The 24,215-nt window shown below is 42.6% G+C and overlaps 1 protein-coding gene across 3 annotated transcripts in view; it reads left to right on the top strand.

Moving 5' to 3' along the window:
* LOC139446196 (nischarin-like) overlaps positions 1 to 24,215 on the top strand; it is a 36,003-nt gene that overhangs the window by 3,792 nt on the left and 7,996 nt on the right. For 2 of the 3 annotated variants that reach the window (XM_071227512.1, XM_071227513.1), the window contains exons 2-16: positions 2,268 to 2,351; positions 4,816 to 4,998; positions 6,284 to 6,332; positions 6,879 to 6,995; positions 8,609 to 8,676; positions 9,647 to 9,742; positions 9,967 to 10,062; positions 11,462 to 11,587; positions 12,086 to 12,281; positions 12,809 to 12,867; positions 13,313 to 13,441; positions 13,936 to 14,052; positions 14,983 to 15,079; positions 21,644 to 22,164; positions 22,633 to 23,177. In XM_071227512.1, the coding sequence (XP_071083613.1) occupies positions 2,268 to 2,351; positions 4,816 to 4,998; positions 6,284 to 6,332; positions 6,879 to 6,995; positions 8,609 to 8,676; positions 9,647 to 9,742; positions 9,967 to 10,062; positions 11,462 to 11,587; positions 12,086 to 12,281; positions 12,809 to 12,867; positions 13,313 to 13,441; positions 13,936 to 14,052; positions 14,983 to 15,079; positions 21,644 to 22,164; positions 22,633 to 23,177 (2,483 nt within the window). The remainder of the gene's footprint in view (positions 1 to 2,267; positions 2,352 to 4,815; positions 4,999 to 6,283; positions 6,333 to 6,878; positions 6,996 to 8,608; positions 8,677 to 9,646; positions 9,743 to 9,966; positions 10,063 to 11,461; positions 11,588 to 12,085; positions 12,282 to 12,808; positions 12,868 to 13,312; positions 13,442 to 13,935; positions 14,053 to 14,982; positions 15,080 to 21,643; positions 22,165 to 22,632; positions 23,178 to 24,215) is intronic. The other variant, XM_071227514.1, reaches the window with a different exon arrangement.

Consider the following 24,215-nt stretch of genomic DNA (forward strand, 5'->3'; position numbering starts at 1 on the left):
AGTCACCTTGCACAGACTTATTAATTCAACTGTACCAATTACTTCTGCCACTGTATCAGTAATGACTGGTAATTATACTTCTCAACAATTGATAGAGCTGCTGCAATGTTTACCCTATTACAAAACAAGTGGTCAAAATATTAATGAATCTTGTTCTTTTGTTTGATGAAATCAAACATCACTCAGTTCCATTGCAATATCAGATACCATTTGTATGACAACACTTCCAAACAATCAGTTTCATTCAACCCTAAACAGGTCACTCAGAATATGCTTCTCTAGAGTTAGGATGTATATATATTCAGCCCTCAGAGGTCTCACAGTCAAAGATTGGAAAGAGAATTCGGATGTGTGAATGTGATCTGTTACCATAGTTTCCACTGAGTATGTTGTTTTGTCTTAGGTGTCCTCAATTTTGAAGTAGCTGACAGCCCCTCCCCCAGACTGATTTCATATCACAACATAGCACTTGGATTGTTTGTTTGTTTGTTAAGTAACGCTGCACTCAGCAATATTCCATCTATATGACGGTGGTCTCTATATAATCATATCTGGACCAGACAATCCAGTGACTGATGTCATGAGCCTAATGATTTTTTTATTAAATTGCATCATAAGAGAATATAACTGGAATTTGGTATGCTTATCATCTACACATATTACATATATGCAATTTACAGATCATGTTTATTCACATGATTTTTAATGAAGTGTACACATGGACTGTGAAGGCCATGTTTGATGGGTAAGTAATAACTAACGTCATTTTGGATGATGGGATCGGGTGGTCAGGCTCGCTGACTTGGTCGATGCATGTCATCGATCCCAATTTTGTGGATCGATGCTCATGATATAATATAATCAGTCACTGGATTGTCTGGTCCAGACTTGGATTATTTACAGACCGCCTTCATATAGCTGGAATATTGCTGAGTGCGGCATTAAACAGCAAACCAACCATCCAATCAACCATACTACGTCAGTAATTCCTGTATTATGTGTAATTTGTCATGCTTTTTGGGGCTTGATGTCATCAAACTGTGGGTACTTCAAGATTATGTGCACGTTTAAACTTTGAGAAAATTATGGGACCAGGGTGCAACTTGTTTTTTTCTGGTGCTACTAGGTTTTCATGTCAACACGCACCTAGTGCAAGTTAAGTCAAGTTCCTTAAATTGAGCCTGCTGACAGTAATTTCATTGAGCTGGGGGAGAATATCAAAACTCATTGTTTGTGTGGATTATTCACGCACCCCTCTTTTCAGCTGTATTTTTTTTTTTAAAAAGCGTGCGCTATACACAGAGAATATGGTTGTCAGGGTTAGAAATTAACAGTTTTTGTCCACTAGTCCTTATAATGATAACATATAGCAAAACCCTTAAAATGGGCCAATTTCTACTAGTCCTTAGGATACCTTTAGTATTAGGCAGTTTGGTAAGGACTGCAGGACTAGTGCCAATTTCTAATGCTGGAACTTGTACAGGTAAGCATGGTTGCTGTTGTCCACAATGTGATTACAATGACTTGTACTGTCAAACAAGATATGTCTGTCTCGCATATCATTCAGGACCGCGTTTGCCCTTACACAGAGGACATGATAGAAGGAAATTATCAATGATTACAACACACTTTGCGGTGGCTTCATAAGACAGACAGCCTTCATTAGCAGCACTTGATATGTGTGTCACTGTCACATCCGATCACTGATAACACAGTCAACGACAGCATGGCTAGTGGACATGTACTTATGTTGTAAGCTGAAACCATATGGCCTTGTCAGTTGTCACCAACATCTGACACATCACCATTATCACAGGGATAAGTTTGAAAACAAAACAGCTGGGTTTTTTTAAAAATTTCACTTGAATTATCCGAAGGAATGTATATTTGCTGATGGTTTACCAGATGTTGAATCAGGGAGAAATGTTTGCTTTGTCTAATAATTTGATAAATGAATCCTGCTACAGTGTTTGATTAAAGTGAACTTTTGTGCAGCATGGAACACAGACAATGATATTACACATTGTTAGAACTTCTACAACATGACTAGTATGACCATGAGATAGAAATTGTATGATTAGAGATAGTTGTAGTTAGTCGATATGCGGAAAACTGTTACACATGAACAAACTTATGTCACGATCATGTACATGCTTATAATGCTTATTAAATAATTATATATTTTTTTTAAATTTACAAAATATTTTTCCTCAATTCTTTCTTAGCAGTTGGAACATAGTCTATCTTCTGTTCCTACATCCTAACAGGTGTACCTGATCGAGGTGTCTGTCGGACCTTACAGCTGGACTGTGAAGCACCGATACAGTGACTTTCATGATCTCCATGACAAGGTAAGAGGGAGTTGGTATGTCCACCACTGCTTGCTGTATGCTGGACAGTGACAAGGGGGCAGACATACAGGTTACAGGGGTGCAGGCGGGGCAGGGTACTTCTAGAACTATACAAGGGGGCAGACATACAGGTTACATGGGGGCAGGCAGGGCAGGGTACTTCTAGTACTATACAAGGGAGCAGACATACAGGTTACATGGGGGCAGGCGGAGCAGTTACTTCTAGAACTATACAAGGGAGCAGACATACAGGTTACATGGGGGCAGGCGGAGCAGTTACTTCTAGAACTATACAAGGGGCAGACATACAGGTTACATGGGGGCAGGCGGAGCAGTTACTTCTAGAACTATACAAGGGAGCAGACATACAGGTTACATGGGGGCAGGCGGAGCAGTTACTTCTAGAGCTATACAAGGAGCAGACATACAGGTTACATGGGGGCAGACCGGGTGGGGTACTTCTAGAACTATACAAGGAGCAGACATACAAGTTACAGAAGGGGGCAGGCGGAGCAGGGTACTTCTAGAACTATACAAGGAGCAGACATACAGGTTACATGGGGTCAGGTGGGACAGGGTACTTCTAGAACTATATAAGGGGCAGACATACAGATTACATTGGGGCAGGCGGGGTGGGGTACTTCTAGAACTATATAAGGAGCAGACATACAGGTTACAGAAGGGGGCAGGCGGGGCAGGGTACTTCTAGAACCATATAAGGGGGCAGACATACAGGTTACAGAAGGGGGCAGGCGGGGCAGGGTACTTCTAGAACTATACAAGGGAGCAGACACACAGGTTACAGGGGGCCAGGCGGGGCAGGGTACTTCTAGAACTATACAAGGGGGCAGACACACAGGTTACAGGGGGGCAGGCGGGGCAGGGTACTTCTAGAACTATACAAGGGGGCAGGCGGAGCAGGGTACCTCTAGAACTTTACAAGGGAGCAGACATACAGGTTACAGAAGGGAGCATGCGGGGCAGGGTACTTCTAGAACTATACAAGGAGCAGACATACAGGTTACAGGGGGGCAGGGTAGAACTAGAAGTAGGTGGGAGCAGACGGGGTGGGGGACACTTCTAGAACTATACAAGGAGCAGACATACAAGTTACAGAAGGGAGCAGGCGGGGCAGGGTACTTCTAGAACTATACAAGGAGCAGACATACAAGTTACAGAAGGGAGCATGCGGGGCAGGGTACTTCTAGAACTATACAAGGAGCAGACATACAGGTTACAGCCAGGTACTTCTGGCAGCATGAATAAACTATGTAGGTTTTGGTACCCATGGACTCAAGAAGATGGGAGATTTATGTATTTCTGGTTTGTTCAGACTGTTGTTGTTTCAGAGCTTAAGAGTGTTTTGCTTTTGTGTGCACTTTATGTTTGATTACAGATAAGCCTCGTTATTTGATATGAGTAATCACGTATACTTGAAGTCTTCATATTACTGGGGATGTATTAGTACAAGCACTTTGTAGCAGTCACGAGCTGAGAGTAACTATTGTTCGGTTTTATGACTGAAGTCCAATGATATTGACAAAATAATCGCGGCGGAGTGGCAAGCGGTCCAAAGCACCTGATGCTGATGTCATATGCTGCTAGTGACCTGGGCCCCATTCTACAGGTTGATGTTAGTTCTACGATCATCGTAAGTTTATGTTAAAGTATGAGAGCTATGATCGCCTTGTGGGACGAGCCTCAGGTTGTTATTCAGCCTATGGACCAACAATGTTTTCAGGTCTTTATGGTGTTGTCACTACCCCTAGTGTACAGTATATTCATCCTGTGCAGTCAAAGGAACCAACTCAGCTGGGTTAGAATTGGTCTTCAGCAACCCATGCTTCCCTTAAGAAGCGACTATTTTTTTTGTATGGTTTAACGGGATCGAGTGGTCAGGATAGCTGACTGCATCGGGATATGATGAGATTCATCAGCCTACATCGTATCCTGATTGCATAGATTCATGCTTATGATGTCAATCACTGGATTGTTTGGTCAAGATGCAATTATTTACTGACTGCTGTCATATAGCTCGAATATTGGAAAGGACAGTGTTAAACAACAAACAGACAAACAAACGATGTGATATAGTGTATTCAACTGGCTCTGTTTAAGGATGTTACGATACAGCAAGGTCACGATATGATATGTATCACAACATGCACAATGAATAGGTCATGATTACGTCTAGTCACATGGAAATTTCTTGAAGCACTAATTACGACACATTTTGCAATATTTGACTGACAAATACCTGGGAGTAATAAAAAGACAAGTAAGTAATCTGCTTTGGCAAATGTCTCATATAAAGTTAATACAGAAAAAAATCATGGTATGAAAACTCACGATGTTGCACTAATGTATTGTTTCACTCCTAGCTAGGATGTTGTGATGTCAGGAAAAAGTTCCTCATTTACGCAGTATGTAACCATAACAATCTGACTTATTTCTTTGCTTACAGCTGGTCTCAACATGTAAGCTAGACAAGAACCTGCTACCTCCCAAGAAGCTGTTTGGTAACCAGAGCGAGACGTTCATCAAGAAACGTCAGGGAGAGTTGGAGGTGTACCTCCAGACTGTGCTCTACTACCTGGCACACCGTGTGCCTCCCATCCTCGCCTTCTTCCTACACTTCAACAAATATGTAAGTCATAGTGCCCCCCATCCTCGCCTTCTTCCTACACTTCAACAAATATGTAAGTCATCGTGCCCTCTGTACTCGCCTTCTTCCTACACTTCAACAAATATTTAAGTCATCGTGCCCCCTGTCCTCGCCTTCTTCCTACTCTTCAACAAATATGTAAGTCATCGTGCCCCCTGTCCTTGCCTTCTTCCTACACTTCAACAAATACGTAAGTCATTGTGCCCCTCGTCCTTGCCTTCTTCCTATACTTCAACAAATATGTAAGTCATAGTGCCCCCGTCCTCGCCTTCTTCCTACACTTCAACAAATATGTAAGTCATTGTGCCCCCCGTCCTTGCCTTCTTCCTACACTTCAACAAATATGTAAGTCATTGTGCCCCCTGTCCTCGCCTTCTTCCTATACTTCAACAAATATGTAAGTCATTGTGCCCCCCGTCCTTGCCTTCTTCCTACACTTCAACAAATATGTAAGTCATAGTGCCCCCCGTCCTCGCCTTCTTCCTACACTTCAACAAATATGTAAGTCATTGTGCCCCCCGTCCTTGCCTTCTTCCTACACTTCAACAAATATGTAAGTCATTGTGCCCCCTGTCCTCGCCTTCTTCCTACACTTCAACAAATATGTAAGTCATTGTGCCCCCCATCCTCGCCTTCTTCCTACACTTCAACAAATATGTAAGTCATTGTGCCCCCTGTCCTCGCCTTCTTCCTACACTTCAACAAATATGTAAGTCATTGTGCCCCCCGTCCTTGCCTTCTTCCTACACTTCAACAAATATGTAAGTCATTGTGCCCCCCATCCTCGCCTTCTTCCTACACTTCAACAAATATGTAAGTCATTGTGCCCCCTGTCCTCGCCTTCTTCCTACACTTCAACAAATATGTAAGTCATTGTGCCCCCCGTCCTTGCCTTCTTCCTACACTTCAACAAATATGTAAGTCATTGTGCCCCCTGTCCTCGCCTTCTTCCTACACTTCAACAAATATGTAAGTCATTGTGCCCCCCGTCCTTGCCTTCTTCCTACACTTCAACAAATATGTAAGTCATAGTGCCCCCGTCCTTGCCTTCTTCCTACACTTCAACAAATATGTAAGTCATCTTGCCCCTGTCCTCGCCTTCTTCCTACACTTCAACAAATATGTAAGTCATTGTGCCCCCCATCCTTGCCTTCTTCCTACACTTCAACAAATATGTAAGTCATTGTGCCCCCGTCCTTGCCTTCTTCCTACACTACAACAAATATGTGTTAATCATCAGTAACATTGATGTTTTATATACTTAAAGGAGATCCATGGCATCACTCAGGCCCTTGCAGAAGAGCTCTACAACAGAGGTAGGTAACTACAATAATTGTCTTGGCTCAAGAACACCAACCTCATCTATCTATAATTCATTTTGAAAAGTCTCGACTAGAGTTGTTGTACACTGTATGTAGTGTACACATTCAAAATGACAGTTTCCCTGGCATTCAAGAATCTCATTATCATTTGACTCATCACATCATAACCCATGACATTACATTCTTATGACCTATGAGTTTATGCTGTCATATCTGTTTCACTAATGATGACTTAAGTATTATTAGTGACACTTAATTCATTTACCAAGATCCGGGTTAGATGGTCTTCAGCAACCCATGCTTGTCATAAGAAGGGACCAACGGAATGAATGGTATGGTCAGGCTCGCTGACTTGGCTGATGCATGACGTCGTATCCCAATTGGATGGATCGATGCTCATGATATCAATCACTGGACTGTCTTATCGGGACTCATTTATTTACAGACTGTTCTATTGCTGAAATATTGCTGAAATATTGCTGAGTGCCTGATTAAAGAAGAAACAAATAAACTAATTCAGTTATGATGGTACCCTTGCAGGGGAGACAATCCTGCTGTCCCATGAGATGTTCCAGATGTCGCCGCTGCAGCTCCACGCCCTGACGGAGAGGCTGAAGCTGCCTGAACCAACATGTGGTACTTTAACCATGTTAAAGAGTTATGATGCGTTTCAATAGTTACTTTGTGTCCCTACAACACAGTATGTAGCCTTCTCACATTCTTCCTGCTTCCTGGACCAACATCTATCCAAATAGCCAGCTCACTGTTGTTGAATCGTATCGTGCCCAATCACTCTGAAAGAGAGTCTACACATTTATAATTATATGTCAGATAAATATTCAGAAAATATACCATAAATAACCATGTGAACAACATATTGAGCAATTTAGGAAAAGCTTATTCAATGTGTTCAAAAAGCTCTTGAAAAACTATCTATCTAAATGCTTGTCTGTACTGTTTGTAACATTCATGTTCTGTGTAATATTATTGCATTGAAAGAAATATGTGAAATCTTATGTGAGCAATGGTAGGGCATGGTGCCTGTGGCTCTCCAATGTGCTGTGACATGCCCTCCCTTGCTTGTGCCAGGATCAGTTGTAGGGGTCTGATTTCAGGTTGGCCCTGCTTATCAGCCTTGGGTTGATCAACTCAACACCCTACACATGGGTTGATCAACTCAACACCCTACACATGGGTTTATCAACTCAACACCCTACACATGGGTTTATCAACTCAACACCCTACACATGGGTTTATCAACTCAGCACCCTACACATGTGTTTATCAACTCAACACCCTACACATGGGTTTATCAACTCTATACCCTACACATGGGTTTATCAACTCAACACCCTACACATGGGTTTATCAACTCAGCATCCTACACATGTGTTTATCAACTCAACACCCTACACATTGGTTTATCAACTCTATACCCTACACATGGGTTTATCAACTCAACACCCTACACAGGGGTTTATCAACTCTATACCCTACACATGGGTTTGTCAACTCTATACCCTACACATGGGTTTATCAACTCAATACCAAACACATGGCTTCATCAACTCAATACCCTACACATGGGTTTATCAACACAGCACCCTACACATGGGTTTATCAACTCAATTCCCTACACATGGGTTTATCAACTCAATACCAAACACATGGCTTTATCAACTCAATTCCCTACACATGGCTTTATCAACTCTATACCCTACACATGGCTTTATCAACACAGCACCCTACACATGGGTTTATTAACTCAACACCCTACACATGGCTTTATCAACTCAATACCCTACACAAGGGTTTATTAACTCAATACCCAACACATGGGTTTATCAACACAGCACCCTACACATGGGTTTATTAACTCAACACCCTACACGTGGCTTTATCAACTCAATACCATACACAAGGGTTTATTAACTCAATAGCCAACACATGGGTTTATCAACACTACACATAATCTGGACTCGTCCCAGCCCTACAAGAATGGTAGTTGTCAGGACCGCACATAACTGAATTACTAAAGCGACTGTTAACCCAACTCACTGCTGTACAGCTAACATCTCACAAACTTATATAAGCACACCTGCGTCTCACACTGACAAAAAGCTTCATCTTTCCCAAACATTAACAAGTTTTGCATTGTGCATGCTGTGGCAGCCAGATAGTTGTGTAACACTCTGAACACTGACTCCTGTACTTGCCAGCTTCAGTCAGTAGGGGCTGGTCCAGTAACACTGTCGACTGTGTATTTTCAGAAAGTGGGGATGTAAAGAAGGACATTGGCCACATCCTTGACTTCATCACAAGAATGAAGCGACTCAAAGTAAGCAGATGGGGTGGTGGTGTGTATCAACCATACTGTATGTGATGTACCAGCTTTCATGGGGGATTAGTGTCTGGACAGTTGTGTGAGATGTACCAGTTTTCATGGGGGGTTAGTGTCTGGACAGTTGTGTGAGATGTACCAGCTTTCATGGGGGGTTAGTGTCTGGACAGTTGTGTGAGATGTACCAGCTTTCAAGGGGGATTAGTGTCTGGACAGTTGTGTGAGATGTACCAGCTTTCATGGGGGATTAGTGTCTGGACAGTTGTGTGAGATGTACCAGCTTTCATGGGGGGTTAGTGTCTGGACAGTTGTATGTGATGTACCAGCTTTCATGGGGGGTTAGTGTCTGGACAGTTGTGTGTGATGTACAAGCTTTCATGGGGGATTAGTGTCTGGACAGTTGTGTGAGATGTACCAGCTTTCATGGGGATTAGTGTCTGGACAGTTGTGTGAGATGTACCAGCTTTCATGGGGATTAGTGTCTGGACAGTTGTGTGAGATGTACCAGCTTTCATGGGGATTAGTGTCTGGACAGTTGTATGTGATGTACCAGCTTTCATGGGGGGTTAGTGTCTGGACAGTTGTATGTGATGTTCCAGCTTTCATGGAGAGTTAGTATCTGAATGGTTACTAGTCCCAGCAAGTTGTATTAAAATCCCTTATGACCAGCTTGATGTCTGCTAATTGTGTGTCAGTCTTGCATGACTACCCCAATTTCACAAAGTGTCTCAGTTTTAACAAGGCGCATATCACAATGTTTAGAGTCTGAATGTTTGCTCCCATGGAATGTGTTTTATAGTCTTGAATAAGAAAATGCTTGGTTTGTGTACGTTCCCTAATTTGAATGAATGCTTTAGCAGTGTCAGAACTACGTTGATGTTTTTAATCTCAGATCTTCGTAATGTTGTATCTTTCATAAAAGCGAATGTCTTCAGAGTTTTACATATCAGAGTTACCTCCCTTCCAGATCTGTGGCAGCAAGGAGTCAGTTGGTTCCAGCAATATTGATATGAACCAGCTTACATTTGATCTCACATTGTTCAAGTCGATACAGTATTTAGAGGTGAGTCTCAGACATTGACACATACAAGCCAAGATTACTTGATATGAACAACCTCCATGGCCATGCTCCTGTTTCTAATACAGCGACATCCTCACATATATTCCATTAATGTTTGTGGAGTTTCTAGTTAGCAGATACATTTTTCATGATTGCTACAGCTTCACATGAGCATTTAGCTCTTTAAATCATTTACATTAACTGATTAATAATGTTTTTGTTTTCAGATTTTGAATTGTAGTCCAAGGAATATTGTTGGCTTAGAAACAATAAAACAGACACTCAAGGAATTCCAGCTATGCAGATCAACTAAAACAATACGAGTGGGTAACTTTTCACAAATACTTGTTGCTCCTGTGGTTTCTCTGTGTCTCCATGACCTCCTGCTTGTTGGAAGAGACGACTATGAAGGGGATTAGGGGGGCAGATTCTGTGACTCGGAGCCCCCTGGGGATCCAAGACTGGAATCGGTCCCTAGTAACCTATACTTTGAGTTAGATTTGACTAAATGGATAGGTGGAAATGTTGTGAAAGGCCTAATAAAATGCCTTTTTGTGCATTTTTAAAGCTCTAATGTTTGAATAATTATGTTTGACAAGTGATGACAATCTTATGACATCAGTGTATGGCCACTGTGACCTGCTTTCAGTGAGCAGCATTTACTTTTTTGTTGTTGTTATGTTGAAGTCTGCCAAGGGACATCGTATCTGGTTTGTATGTAGGACACTTCTTTGGAATGTTCTTGAAATGCTTGCCTCTAATATTGAAGGTCAAATTCTTTTGCAAGGTCATAAACTAAAAATGTATTATGTTTGTGATTACTTAAAAAGCGTTTGCTGAAATATAATGGAATTCTGTGCAGATTATCCTTAGGGCTGGGCACTGAATTGGTCGGCTTTTGAGTGACCTTCATTGAAGTTCCTGAGGCAGTGGACTTTCTGTTTCCAAGTTGCACCGCATGGGCATGTTTGTGATTTCATTAGGCTGGAGGGGGCACGGATGGCCCAATCATCTAAGGCACCGCAATTCGCTGTGCAGAGTTGCGTCCCCTGGACACGCCAGAAACCTATGATTGTGGGTTTGAATCCCGGTTCACCCCGATTATGTTTCTAGGTTTGTCAGCACCATACCCGTGCTCGTGGGTTTCACCAAAGTGGTAAACGTCTGAGACCTCCATCACTTCGGGCTTTCCTCCCACATCACGCCATGATATAACTGGAATAATGATAAAAGCGGCGTTAAACCCAACTCACTCACTCACTCATTAAGCTGGAAGAGCTCATAACAAAGGGAGCTTGATGCACAATTTTAAAGAATTCGGGAAAAGTTTAAGAGGGGTCTGCTTCTGTTTGTTTAATACAAACACCTTTCTAGATGTTCATGCTTTCAGTCACTTGTTTGTGTGAGATGGACTCACTTGCAGGCTGCCATGATGTGGCTGGAATATTGCTGGCTGCAGAGTTGAACGTTTTCTCGTGCATTTATATTTGTGTTATTGATCCAGGTAATGGGAATGTGTGATGAACTAATGTTGTAGTCTCTAGTCTGTTTCCCCAAGGTGATTACAAGTCAAATAGGTTTCCAGTGCTCAAAAAACTGAGAGATTCCAAGAATTTCTTTGCTTGTGGTGTCTTATTTGTTATTTGTAGTGTCAAGGCATTTGGATATTATGATGTTCACCTTTGAGGAAATTATACATGTGGAGACATGTGTTAATTGCAGGAATTCCTCCTTCAAGACATTCCAGCCTGGCGCGGGGAGGATGGCACTCTGCTGGTGTCGTACTGGGAGCTAGTGGAGGAGGCCGACATGAGCCACAACTTCATTGTTGACATCGACGACAGTGTGGTGAGTAGGAGTTGAACCAGGATCTGCTTATTTGGGGTTCAATCCCAGACTTACCTGACTTGGATGTTTCACAGGGTGCGATTTCCCATTGACTAGACTGCATTGGTCCTGGTTAAAATCAGCTAATGCAGCCTAAGTTTATAATCAGACATCCCTGAGTGCAACTGGTAAAATATTGAGGCTCATGTTGTGAATCATTGGATTGTCTGGTACAGACTTGATCATTTACAGACAGCCGTCATATAGCTGGAATATTGCTGAGTGCTGCGTTAAACAACAAACAAACAAACAACGACTAACAGTATCGTGTGGTCAGGCTCGCTGACTTGGTTGATGCATGTCATCGTATCCCATTTGCGAGGATCGATGCCCATCACATCAATCACTGGATTGTCTGGTCCAGACTTGAATATTTACAGACTGCCGTCATATAGCTGGAATATTGCTGAGTGCAGCGTTATAACTACAAACAATCAATCCACACTGATGATGTTGCAGCAACTGATGCCGAAGGTGGAGCATCTGGATCTCAGTCACAACCAGCTGACAAGCATCCAGCATCTACAGTGGCTCAGCCACCTCACCTTCCTCGACATCTCCCACAACAACATCCACAACCTCGACTCCCTGCACACCAAGCTGGGCAACCTGAAGACCCTCAAGCTGGCTGGCAACAAGCTTGGGAGCCTGCAGGGTAGGCAGTTGTAGGACATCGTAGGAACAGAAGAGCAGGGCCAACTTGCACAAAGCTACCGTAGCGCTATGACGATCGTAACTCACATACTTTAACATAGAGTTACAATAGTCATAGCGCTAAGAGGTCTTTGTGCAAGTAGCCCTTGGGGTCATTCAGCTGGGAGAAAGGGTTGTCAGTGTTCGAAATTTAGCATGAAAGTCAAGGGGTCCGTGTCATGTCCCTAATGTTACAAGGTAAATATTTTGGCATTCATAGATTCAAGTAATAGGAGAAGATCTGGAGCACCCCTGGATCCCCCTTCATTGTGAACACTGGTTATAGTAAAGGATTAACAGTGTTTGTTTAATGCAGCAAGTGTTGAATAGGTTGTATGTTTACACCTCTGAAACTTAAGCTATTATTTTACAGTTATTGGCATGTGTGTTCTCATGTTACAGTTATTGGAATAAGTGTTCTCATGTTACAGTTATTGGAATATGTGTTCTTATTTTACAGTAACTGGAATATGTGTTCTCATTTTACAGGATTTTCAAAGTTGTTTAGCCTGGAGATTCTTGATGTAAGCAACAATGAAATTGGACAGGTAAGACATTGCTTCCTAAACAAGTCATTATGGACCATATACTGTAACAAGCGCTCCTATTGCTTAGTGGATGAACATTTACCAATCAGTTTGCAAATCTGCTTAAAGAATATTTTCATAAGGTTATACAAGAGCTAGAAATGGTGGATGGTCTGAAAAATAGTGCATTTTGGTTGAAAGAAATTGTTTGGCACCTCCTTTGTGAGAATGGATGAGGACAAATAATTTATTGTTTGGTCCCTTATCTTTATACAACTACATGTGCAGTTGGAGCAGCCTAGCACCACTAGTGCAGTTGGAGTGGTTCAACCAGTTGAGATGTGTATCATTGCACTTCATTACTCTGTGATACTCTTGACCACTGATGTTAAGCCTGTTTGTGGTTTGCCCAGCTGACAGCAAGTTAGCAAGTGTGGTAACAAAGACCTTATGATGTTGTCTCCAGGTGTCTGATGTTAAGCCTATCGGTGGCCTGCCATGTTTGGAAAACCTGCTGTTGACTGGCAACCCAGTGACCATCGTGCTGGACTACCGGACCAAGGTCCTTGAGGTGTTTGGGGACCGGGTCAATGAGGTAGGTACAGGATGACATAACAAATACTCTTAGTCTTAATGATAATAGTGCTTGACATGGGACGTGACGTCCCAAGATATCAGTACATGACATGACTATGTGACGTCCATGACATCAGTACATGACATTGCTATACATGACAACCCATGACATCAGTAAACGACATGACTATGTGACGTTTCATGACATCAGTACATGACATGGCTGCACATGACATCCCATGACATCAATAAATGACATGACTATGTGACAACCCATGACATCAGTACATGACATGGCTATACATGACAACCCATGACATCAGTAAATGACATGACTACATGACGTCCCATGACATCAGTACATGACGTAGCTATACGTGACAACCCATGACATCAGTAAATGACATGACTATGTGACAACCCATGACATCAGTAAATGACATGACTATGTGAGATCCCATGACATCAGTACATGACATAGCTATACATGACAACCCATGACATTATGTGCAGGTGGTGCTGGACAAGCAGAAGCCGAGCCAGAAGGAGCTGGACACTGTGGCTGTGTTGCAGGCTCTCCAGAAGGCCCGCGACAACAAGGACAAGGTGAAGAGACTCACCCCTAAAAAGGTCAGTAAGCTTGCCGACACGCTGGAATACATGGGGATGAGGCTGGTGAAGGGCTGCAAGCATGTTGGAGTTATTCCCCTTGGAAGCATGTGGGAGTTATTCCCCTTTATTCTGCTTGTATGGCTGGTTGTCAATACTTGGCATTCATGATCCTGAATAGAATGCTAAAAACACGTCTTTACATGATGCATCAGTTCCAATTAACTTGGACAATTCTTTAAAACTTCAAATATTTTATTAATGTTTAAATTGGGTATCAAATCAGGTTATTACCATTTGAATTTTGCATAACCATTTCCCTATGTTTGTAGCCTTTACTTGCAATTATTGTGACCCTATACAGTGACCAGGTTGAGCTCACAAGCAGGAATTATTATGATGATGCATGAAATTTCTGGCAAACAATAAGCCACCTACTGTAAATTATCACCTACACTAACATACCAGTCTGCCTGGACTCTGTTCTGTTTGTCCAGCTCTCGATTCTGCAGCGGTAACAACATCCACATTAAAGAAACATTTTTTATCTGCTTTTATACTGAACATGAACATTTCAACTCTTGATGTTCAGTCAGACCATTCTGTTTTCTTTTTTGTTTTATAGACAAGCCTATCCTAAATTTTGTAAAATGGTCAAATATGTTTGATGAATTTATTTTTTTTATATAATATTCAATTTTGCTTAAATTTTTATGTCTGGTGTTTTTTGATAATTAACATCAAATAAATCATGAAACTTTTTTATAGTAAGTATTTCTTAAACCCCGGTCTGTTGATATTGTGACCACAACCAGGTGAAACTAGAAAAGAAACAGGTCTTGCCTATCGACAGGATAAGTTTTGAGTCACTGCTTGAGACTTGGGTTGTTTTTGCTTAACTTCTCACACCTCCCTGTGAATATGCTAACAAATGGATTGTATGCTTCCTAGACGGCCTCCAGTGCAAGTTTAACAGACTCTGAATACAGTAGGACTCCCCCCAACCTGTCGGGGGAAGCCAGAAATGGCACCACTTCCCCATCCTCAGGTAATCAAGTATGTATCTCACCCTCCTCTGTACACTGCATGCTAGCTTTGGGAGCCTTGACAGAATGACTGCGCTGTCACAAACTGCTATCAGCTTTCTTTTGTGTTATGTAGAGAGTACACTTCAGAGGTATGGTGTTCTGTTTTATCCCCTTTCACATACTAACAACGGTATGCTTATCCACCATAAGCTGTAGGGTAGGTACCCTTAGTGTGCATCGATCATGTTTAGATCGCATCACAGGTCAAATGTGTGAAAAAGAAGTTTTGAGGGAGGGGTGGGGGGCCTTTGGAACAAAATGATTTGAATATTGCAAAATTGACGAAACCATACTGACACCTTTACAAATTTTCACTTTCTAAATGGCATTGTGTATTCATAGCTTTCAGCCATTGGAGCCTTGCCAATTTACAGAGGGGTACACAAAGTATGTGATCTAGACTACCAGTTGTTGGACATTCATTTTTTTGGAAGCCTCGGTGGCTGAGTGGGTTAGATCGCTGACTTTGTGTGCTGGTGATTAGGTGCCTCACTCTGGCAGTGTGGGGTTGAATCCTGGACAGGACTCAACCCAAACAAGTACAAGAATCTGTACTTTACTAAGAAAGTGTTGTCCCAAATATAACATTTGTTACATTTGACCACTTTCTAAATGCATTGTGTGTTCACATACCGACACGATTGAGATATGAATTCCTCGACCACAGTGATGAAGTGACCCTAATGGCTACTACTTGGACGGAGAGTTGTATGATGGTGGTGGACAACTCTGATGTGTAGCCTGGCTGTGTTAGTGTGTGATCACACCCTGATCAGAGGCTCTTACTATCGACCACTGGCTTCCCTAGACAAGCCTACATTTTGAAGGTGGCATATATGGTTAAAATCTCCTTCACTCACTCACTCAGTATTCCTACATTGGACGAGGAACTTCTTTTGGATGAGACATTTAACGCAGTTGACATTTTCCTCCACTGACAGCATGAATGGGTATTTAACACTGAATTACTTGGATCCCCACCGGTAGACAAAACCAAGGATACCTGATCTACCTCCTGGGGCTCAGTGGTCTGAGACACTGTGCTATGTAGAATGCAGCCCTAGATTTGCAGTGGGCATGATCGGCACCTTGCCTATACTTATGGGTAAATGGTAAATACATCTCAACATCACTGTGGGCTTTGCTCCCCCACCAAGCTGACGTGCCAGGGTGTTTCTGGAGGCAAAATATTGTGCTTATATGAGTACATAAATATGAATGGATAATTTGAACTATGAATCCTGTTGGATGCAAGAAAGTTTGACGGTTTGAATCTTTGTACTTATCAAACCCCCTTGAAGATCAGAGTTAGAGTTGGTCTTCAGCAACTCGTTCTCATCATGATGTGACTAATGGTCCGAATGCACCATTATTCAACAAACAGGACTTATCAAAATTGTAGATAGATGTATCTTTTCTGGTACGAAAGACACTAACAAGTTCAAGATGTCAGATTTTCTTCAGTATCAGAATTCGAGAGCAAACAGGCGTAAGATTTCTCAGCATGTGCAAAGTGATGACTTGAAAAAAAATCTCACTTATCAAGACATTAAGGTTGCAAGGATCACTCACACACTGACTCGGACATTGACAGACTCACTCGCTCATTGTGTAAGGCACTCACTGACTCACAAACTGACTCACAAACTGACTCACTCACTGACTCACTATCAATATCACTCTATGTATCTGCTACTCACTCTGGCACTCACTCACTCTGGCACTCACTCACTGACTTACTCAGTGACTTATAGCTCAACACTCGATCAATCTGGCAGTCAGTCACACTGGAATTCCCTCACTCACACAGGTATGTCTCTCTCACTCTAGCACTCACTCAGGAATTCTTTCACTCACACAGGTGTGTCTCACTCACACAGGTATGTTTCACTCACACAGGTATGTCTCACTCACTCTAGCACTCACACTGGAATTCTTTCACTCACACAGGTATGTCTCACTCACTCTAGCACTTACTCAGGAATTCTTTCACTCACACAGGTGTGTCTCACTCACACAGGTATGTTTCACTCACACAGGTATGTCTCACTCACTCTAGCTCTCACACTGGAATTCTTTCACTCACACAGGTATGTCTCACTCACTCTAGCACACACTCAGGAATTCTTTCACTCACACAGGTATGTCTCACTCACACAGGTATGTCTCACTCACTCTAGCACTCACTCAGGAATTCTTTCACTCACACAGGTATGTCTCACTCACTCTAGCACTCACTCAGGAATTCTTTCACTCACACAGGTATGTCTCACTCACTCTAGCACTCACACTGGAATTCTTTCACTCACACAAGTATGTCTCACTCACTCTAGCACTCACCCTGATATTGTCTCACTCACACTGGTACTCACTCTGGCACTCAATTACCCTGGCATTCACATACTTCTCTGCTCACTCACTCACTCACTCACTCACTCACTCACTCACTCACTCACTCACTCACTCACTCGATCTATAAGGCACACAAACAGGTCTAGTTTGACATAGTTTTTATACATTTATATACAAATATAGTTTTCGCTGAATTGTGAGAATCAGATTGTGATTTAGTGGTAAGATTGTAGGAATGAATAGACATAATTATGTCGCAAAGAACCATGCTCCACTCGGCCGAAATGATTTCAAGACATAGAGGTCAGTGGTAGCCACTCGTTTATTGGTGCATCTATTGACACGGACCTGTCTGATGCCATGTGACATGACATGTAAGATCCAATCTGTCATATATTAGTCCCCAATTGGAGCTTTGAGAGGATATGTATAACATTGTGCCACCCTTCAGTACTGTCACATGTGCAAATGTTAGCTTTCAAAAATATATTTCTTTATATTTTACTTCTTTCCTTTAGCATTTCTGATATCTTCATCATGAACCAAAAATGTAATTTTTTAAGTTATCCTGTGTTATTTCTTAATGCATTTTACTGCTTTCTTTTGACTAAAACAAAGCTGTGTGAGGTCCAGCCTAAAAAAACGTTTGTTCCAACCTGTTCTGAGGCAGACCCCCCACAGTGCCCATGTGACCATGGAAGTGCTGACATCACGTTTCTGCACATCACTGTTGTGTTTGAACTTTGTTCAAGCTATCTGCTGACATCCTTTGTGTTGTTGTATATTCTACTTCTGATTTATATCCTTCCAAGGTCTTGTTACTTCATGTCTTGCCATTAATTTGTACCATTGAATTAATAAGTTGCATTTGCAAGTGGCTGTTAGTCACAGTAAATATCATGCACATTGTTGTTCCAATCAGCCATTTTGAATTCTTTGAATTCTCGTGTGTCAGTGTCATTTATGCTTTTTGCTTGGTAATTGCTTTTATATTGTATTACCTACGCTTACCTGTGGGTATTAAAATGTGTTTTACTTTTATAGTGTGTAATTTTACCCTTTAACCGTAAAGTTTGGGTTTAAATTGCATGTATTTCTCTTTGTTATTTTGTACACATTATGATTACAGCCTCTGCTTAATTGGCATATTTATGCCCCATTGCATTAAGTGCCTAGGGATCCTCACCCCTTGTGTTTGGATTGCCCCGATCCCAGTGCAGTAGCTGATAAGTGTAGCTCTTGCTCTCCCCTCTCTCCTACAGCCTTCAAAAAGTACCTGAGGGTACTGAAAAAGAGCCGTACGCAGCAGGCAGGCAGACAACCTAAGATATCTGACTCCCAAGAGAATCCTTCAACTGCTTGTCAACAATTGAGCATTTACCTACTCCTGATGACTATACAGACGCATCCAATGAGAGGACGATAGACACTTCCATGACCACCCAGGTGCTGGCGCCACCCTTGGCGCCGCCAACCTCCGCGATGACAGCTCTTACCCAGGCTCATCACCTTTCTTCAGCGCCTCTGAGCAGCTACACGGCACCCACAGCACCTACAGATGTCTCTCCAGTAAGCGCCGCCTCATCCTTTACGGGCACCATACATTGACTCGTCCTGAATGCAGATATTTATGTAGTCCATGTTCCAGCAGACGATGGCCCTGCAGCTGATGCCTACATCCCTCTGACTTCCCAGATGACAATGCTTGCCCAAGGTTTTAGCTACTGTCAGCATCTCTGAGCATCTACATGGTGCTTCAGGGATTTGATCTGCCATCTGGTTTCCCATCTGCAGAGATGCCCTTCCAGCATGTGCCGCCTGAGCCTTTACAGGCGCCCTCGGCCTCAGCCTTTACAGACACTTCCACGGAGAGGACGATAGTACTCTCATAGAATATTTCATGTGCCTTCATGTAGACATGATATGTAGCAAAACTTGAAGACCATCACATTCATGATCGATTGGACATTTGACAGATTTGTAAAATGCTACCAGGTATCTCTCAGGATCATCGTTCACAGGACATGACCAGACGTCATGTATTCAACACAGAACTCGGAAACATCTAAAGTTGGCTTTTCAACTTTACAGTCTTGTAGATATCCTGACCTAAATGGGCTACCGGTACTTCAACAGCCGCTTACACTTTGCCAGTGGCAAATGCTCCTGGGGCTGCTCACGATGACACAGGATCTGACATCAAGAGGACGCCTCTGGCTGCACCCAATTGGACCTCAAACCTCATCTCCTCTGGTGGACGGTGTAGTCAAATGTCTAAGGAGGAATCTCTACAGGGTTGGGGCACTCATCCGGAGGTCAAGACAACCTCAGGTCTGTTGTCCGATGATCAGCGCACAGTGCATATAAACAAGTTGGAATTGGAAGCGCTCATTCTGATGGTATGCCACTGGCGAAACCATCTCCAGAACGCTAAGTTCGCCATATCCACAGACAATATCACTATGGTTTGGTGTCTGCGCAACCAGTGGACTCTATGATCACATGTGGCGTTCCTTTGATTCCTTTACCAAGGAGAAATATCAGGATCCCACTTGAGGGTCCCATCAGTTCATGGCTGAATTACTTATGTTCCTGCACAGCAGACAGCACCTTGGTCTGTGCTGGGACTTCATTGCCAAGAATCAACTCTCAGGACAACCTGACAGGTCCTTCGCCATCCCACCACTCTCCTCGATAGTTGGTGCTGAAGATGAGATGGAACTCCCACTGTGCCCAGTTCGTGCACTTGGGGTATGTATCTAAAACTCAATGTGGTGCCCAGAAATGTCTCCAGGACATCCACAACAGAAGTCAGTCATATCGCATTATCCTTATGGTTATGCACAGTCATCCTTCAGGCTTATGAGGCCATTGGCCATGATCCTCTGAGGACCTACAGCCCTCATGAGATCCAGGGGGTCGCTTCTATGAAGGCTTCCTTCAGCAATTGCTCCATCAGATCCAGCCTGTTAGGATGTTTCTGGAGATCTTTGCAAGCCATTACTTGACGGACACAGCCTTGGAAAGCATCAGAGGCATACACAGTTTTGGCCCTCTGATTGCTGCTCAGCAGATCACACATCCCAGATGACATTGAAATTCTCCAGTTGTCCAGAGCTGGCCTTTTCCAACTCTCACAGTGTTTCTCATGCCAGGTCGGGAGGTTTCTATGCTACAAGCATTGGCTCGGTAAATCAGTCTTAGACTTATGCTGTCTTTTACCTGGGCCTTCCTACATTCGTCATACGCTCGACCATCCTCTGGCAGGAATGTTCCCCTTGTTTCTGATCATCGTAAATGATGTTATGATGGTTACATGGACCTTTGACGAGGTTTTTTCTGAAGAACTAGAACAAAAGTTGGTCTTAACATTATTTTTGTGGTTACGCACAGTCATCCTTCAGGCTCTAGAGACCCTCACGACATCCGAGTGTTTGCCACCACCATTGCTCTCCACAGCAACAGCTCCATCAGATCCATCATGGAAGGATGCTTTTAGAAATGAGACAGCCGCTATATGCGGGATGTGGCCTTGGAGGACGTTGTGGGCGTTGACAGTTTTGGTCCCATGGTGGTCACCCAACAGGTCTCCAACCCCAAACAACATTAATTTTTCCAGGGTCCGGAGCTGGCCTTCCAAACTCACTGGTGTTCATTTTTCACCCCAGACATGAAGGCGTACATGCGGCAAGCATTAGCTTTGAATGGTGACATGATTCAGTTCATCGCATGAATGCTGTGATGGTTATCTGGACTTTTTAACAAGGGTTTCTTGAACATCACATCTGATGTTATGACCCTCCTCCGTTTCCCTCTGATAAAGATACATTAAAGAGTAATGAAGGATAAGTATTTTAGTAAAATCTAAATGTTTTTTACATTCATTTAAATATCCTGCATTAAGACATCGAAAGTGGCCCAACTGTTGCAGAGCAGCCTCCCCACAATGTCTTCATCTTGCAGTAATGTGCAGATACGTGACCTCAGCACTTCCATGGGCACTGTGGAAGGTGTGCCTCACAACAGGTTGGAACAAATTCTTTTCAGCTGGACCTCACACAGCTTTGTTTTTCTGTCAAAAGAAAGCAGTCAATGTGGTATTGCAGGATTAGTATACAAATTTAAAAAATATTTAGATTTTACTAATGTAAAATTTCTGTTTCCTTTTTCAGTAGATCTAAGACATGGCAGCACACAAGCATTATCTGGATCCCCTCTGTGTTCATCTTATAATGGGTTCAGCAGCAGCCCCTTCTTTAGGCCAGAACATACTGGGCTTAGTAGCAGCCCTTTGTCAAGAACGGAACGGGCTGGTCTTAGTAGCAGCCCCTTGTCAAGAACAGAACAGGCTGGTCTTAGTAGCAGCCCAATGTTCAGGTCTGAACTAAGTAGCAGTTCCGTCACGGGACCAGCACATCCCAGGCCAGTTAGCAGCCCTGTAACAAGAGCTGAACAGGCAGGGCTGACTCACAGCTCCCTCACCGGACCAGCACATCCCGGGCCCATAAGCAGCCATGTCACAAGACCTGAAGATGCTGGGCAAAGTAGCAGTCCGTCATCTAGGCCAGAAGAGATGGGGATGAGGAACAGTCCTCCTATGGACCTCTCCAGCAGCAGCCCCCCTACAAGATTAGCACAGATGGGGATCAGCAGATATGAGCAGATTGATGGCCTCACCACCTTCACACAGCAGGTTGATCACCAATTTCATCATAAGTTTGTTAGTTTTGTTTGTTGTTTATTTTGGCCCTCAGCAATATTCCAGCTGTATGGCGGCGGTTTGTAAGTAAAGAGTCTGGGCCAGACAGTCCAGTATTTGACATCATGAACACCGATCTACGCAATTGGGATACGATGACATGCATCAACCATGTGAGTGAGTCTGACTACCAGATCCCGTTAGTCGCTTCTTATGACAAGAATGAGTTGCTGAAGTTAAGTTCGAACCCAGATCTTCACAGGTTTTGTGCTTTAAGAACAGGAAAGAACAATTTAAGTTCTGATAATTTTTTCTGGAATCACTAATGTCATTGTCACTCATGGACCCTCTGTATGTAAAAACTACTTGTATCAAAAGGTTAAGGAGCCATTTAGGCTAAAAAAAGCATCATGACGACACTTATTAATACTGTTTGACTATCTCTTTATCATTATTTTCCAGGAACCCACCTTGTCTTCCCCTGATATGGCACAGCTGAGTACAGTCACGACAGCTGCAGATACAAAACACTTCATAAACACAGCTGACAATGATAAACAACCAGCTGACAATGATAAACAGCCAGCTGACAATGATAAACAGCCAGCTGACAATGATAAACAGCCAGCTGACAATGATAAACAACCAGATGACAATGATAAACAGCCAGCTGACAATGATAAACAACCAGCTGACAATGATAAACAACCAGCTGACAATGTTAAACAACCAGTTAACAATGATAAACAACCAGCTGACAATGATAAACAGCCAGCTGACAATGATAAACAGCCAGCTGACAATGATAAACAACCAGCTGACAATGTTAAACAACCAGTTAACAATGATAAACAACCAGCTGACAATGATAAACAACCAGCTGACAATGACATTCAACCAGCTGACAATGATATACAGCCAACAGACAAGGCACCAGGAGAGAGGCTGTTCACAATTGGCAGCGGGGAATCTGGGGATAAAAGCATCCAGCCTCCCTCTGACAAAACGTAGGTAATAGCATTATCCTTTCACTGACATTGTTGAAGTGTTGGGCAGCACATGCACACCAATCTGCAGACACATGAAAGACACACACCTCTGCAAGACCTACTGTATTGGAAGGGAATCCTTAAACATTGTTTCCATTGTAACAAATGTTATATTTGGGATAACGCTTTCTTAGGAAAGTACAGATTCTCGTACTTTTTGGGGTTGAGTCCCAAAGTCCCTGACTTTGTTGTCGGACATACATTTTTGTGGAAGCCTCGGTGGCTGAGTGGGTTAGATCGCTGACTTTGTGTGCTGGCGATTAGTGGCCTCACTCTGGCAAGTGTGAGTTCGAATCCTGGATGGGACTCAACCCAAAAAAGTACGAGAATCTTTACTTTACGAAGAAAGTGATATCCGAAATATAACATTTGTTACATTTGACCACTTTCTAAATGGCATTGTGTATTCATTGTTTCCATTGTATGGTGTGAGCAGCCACATATCTGCAGATTAAGGCAGTTTTCGCGTTTACCGATAATTACCAGTTTTACCAATTAGACTTGGACCGATAATTCATGTGACTGCCAACTCCCTGTGGACCGGCAAATAGAGTACCTTATAAATCTTTATTGTTGAACAAAACATCGGCGATAAACATATAAGTATATTTTTTCTAAATAAATCAGCTTGTCTGTCACCATCAGGGTTTCCCCTGGTCAATTATAGGAAATAACATTTTGCCTTGCTTCGAGGTTAATTATCTATTTTTAGCGACTTAGTAACGTAATATTAAACAAAAGGAGAAATTTGTGACTGGACTTTGTGTGAATGACGTGTAGATCTAACTAAGTTACTTCAGAGATAACATCATTACATTAAACATGATGTTGATGGAATTAAAACCAGGTAATTTTCATACCTTTTTTAAAAAAATAGTAGCGACTAATTTTTAGAGTTGCCAGTCCACCAGGACTGGCAGTTTCAAAAGACAGCGGGAACACTGATTAAGGGTGTCCTGGAAATGTATAGCTTGAACAGTTTAGTATGGATGCATC

Source organism: Haliotis cracherodii, unplaced genomic scaffold (assembly GCF_022045235.1).
Source record: "Haliotis cracherodii isolate W230 unplaced genomic scaffold, xgHalCrac1.p SCAF_6, whole genome shotgun sequence".
In the NCBI taxonomy this organism is placed as follows: Eukaryota; Metazoa; Mollusca; class Gastropoda; order Lepetellida; family Haliotidae; genus Haliotis; species Haliotis cracherodii.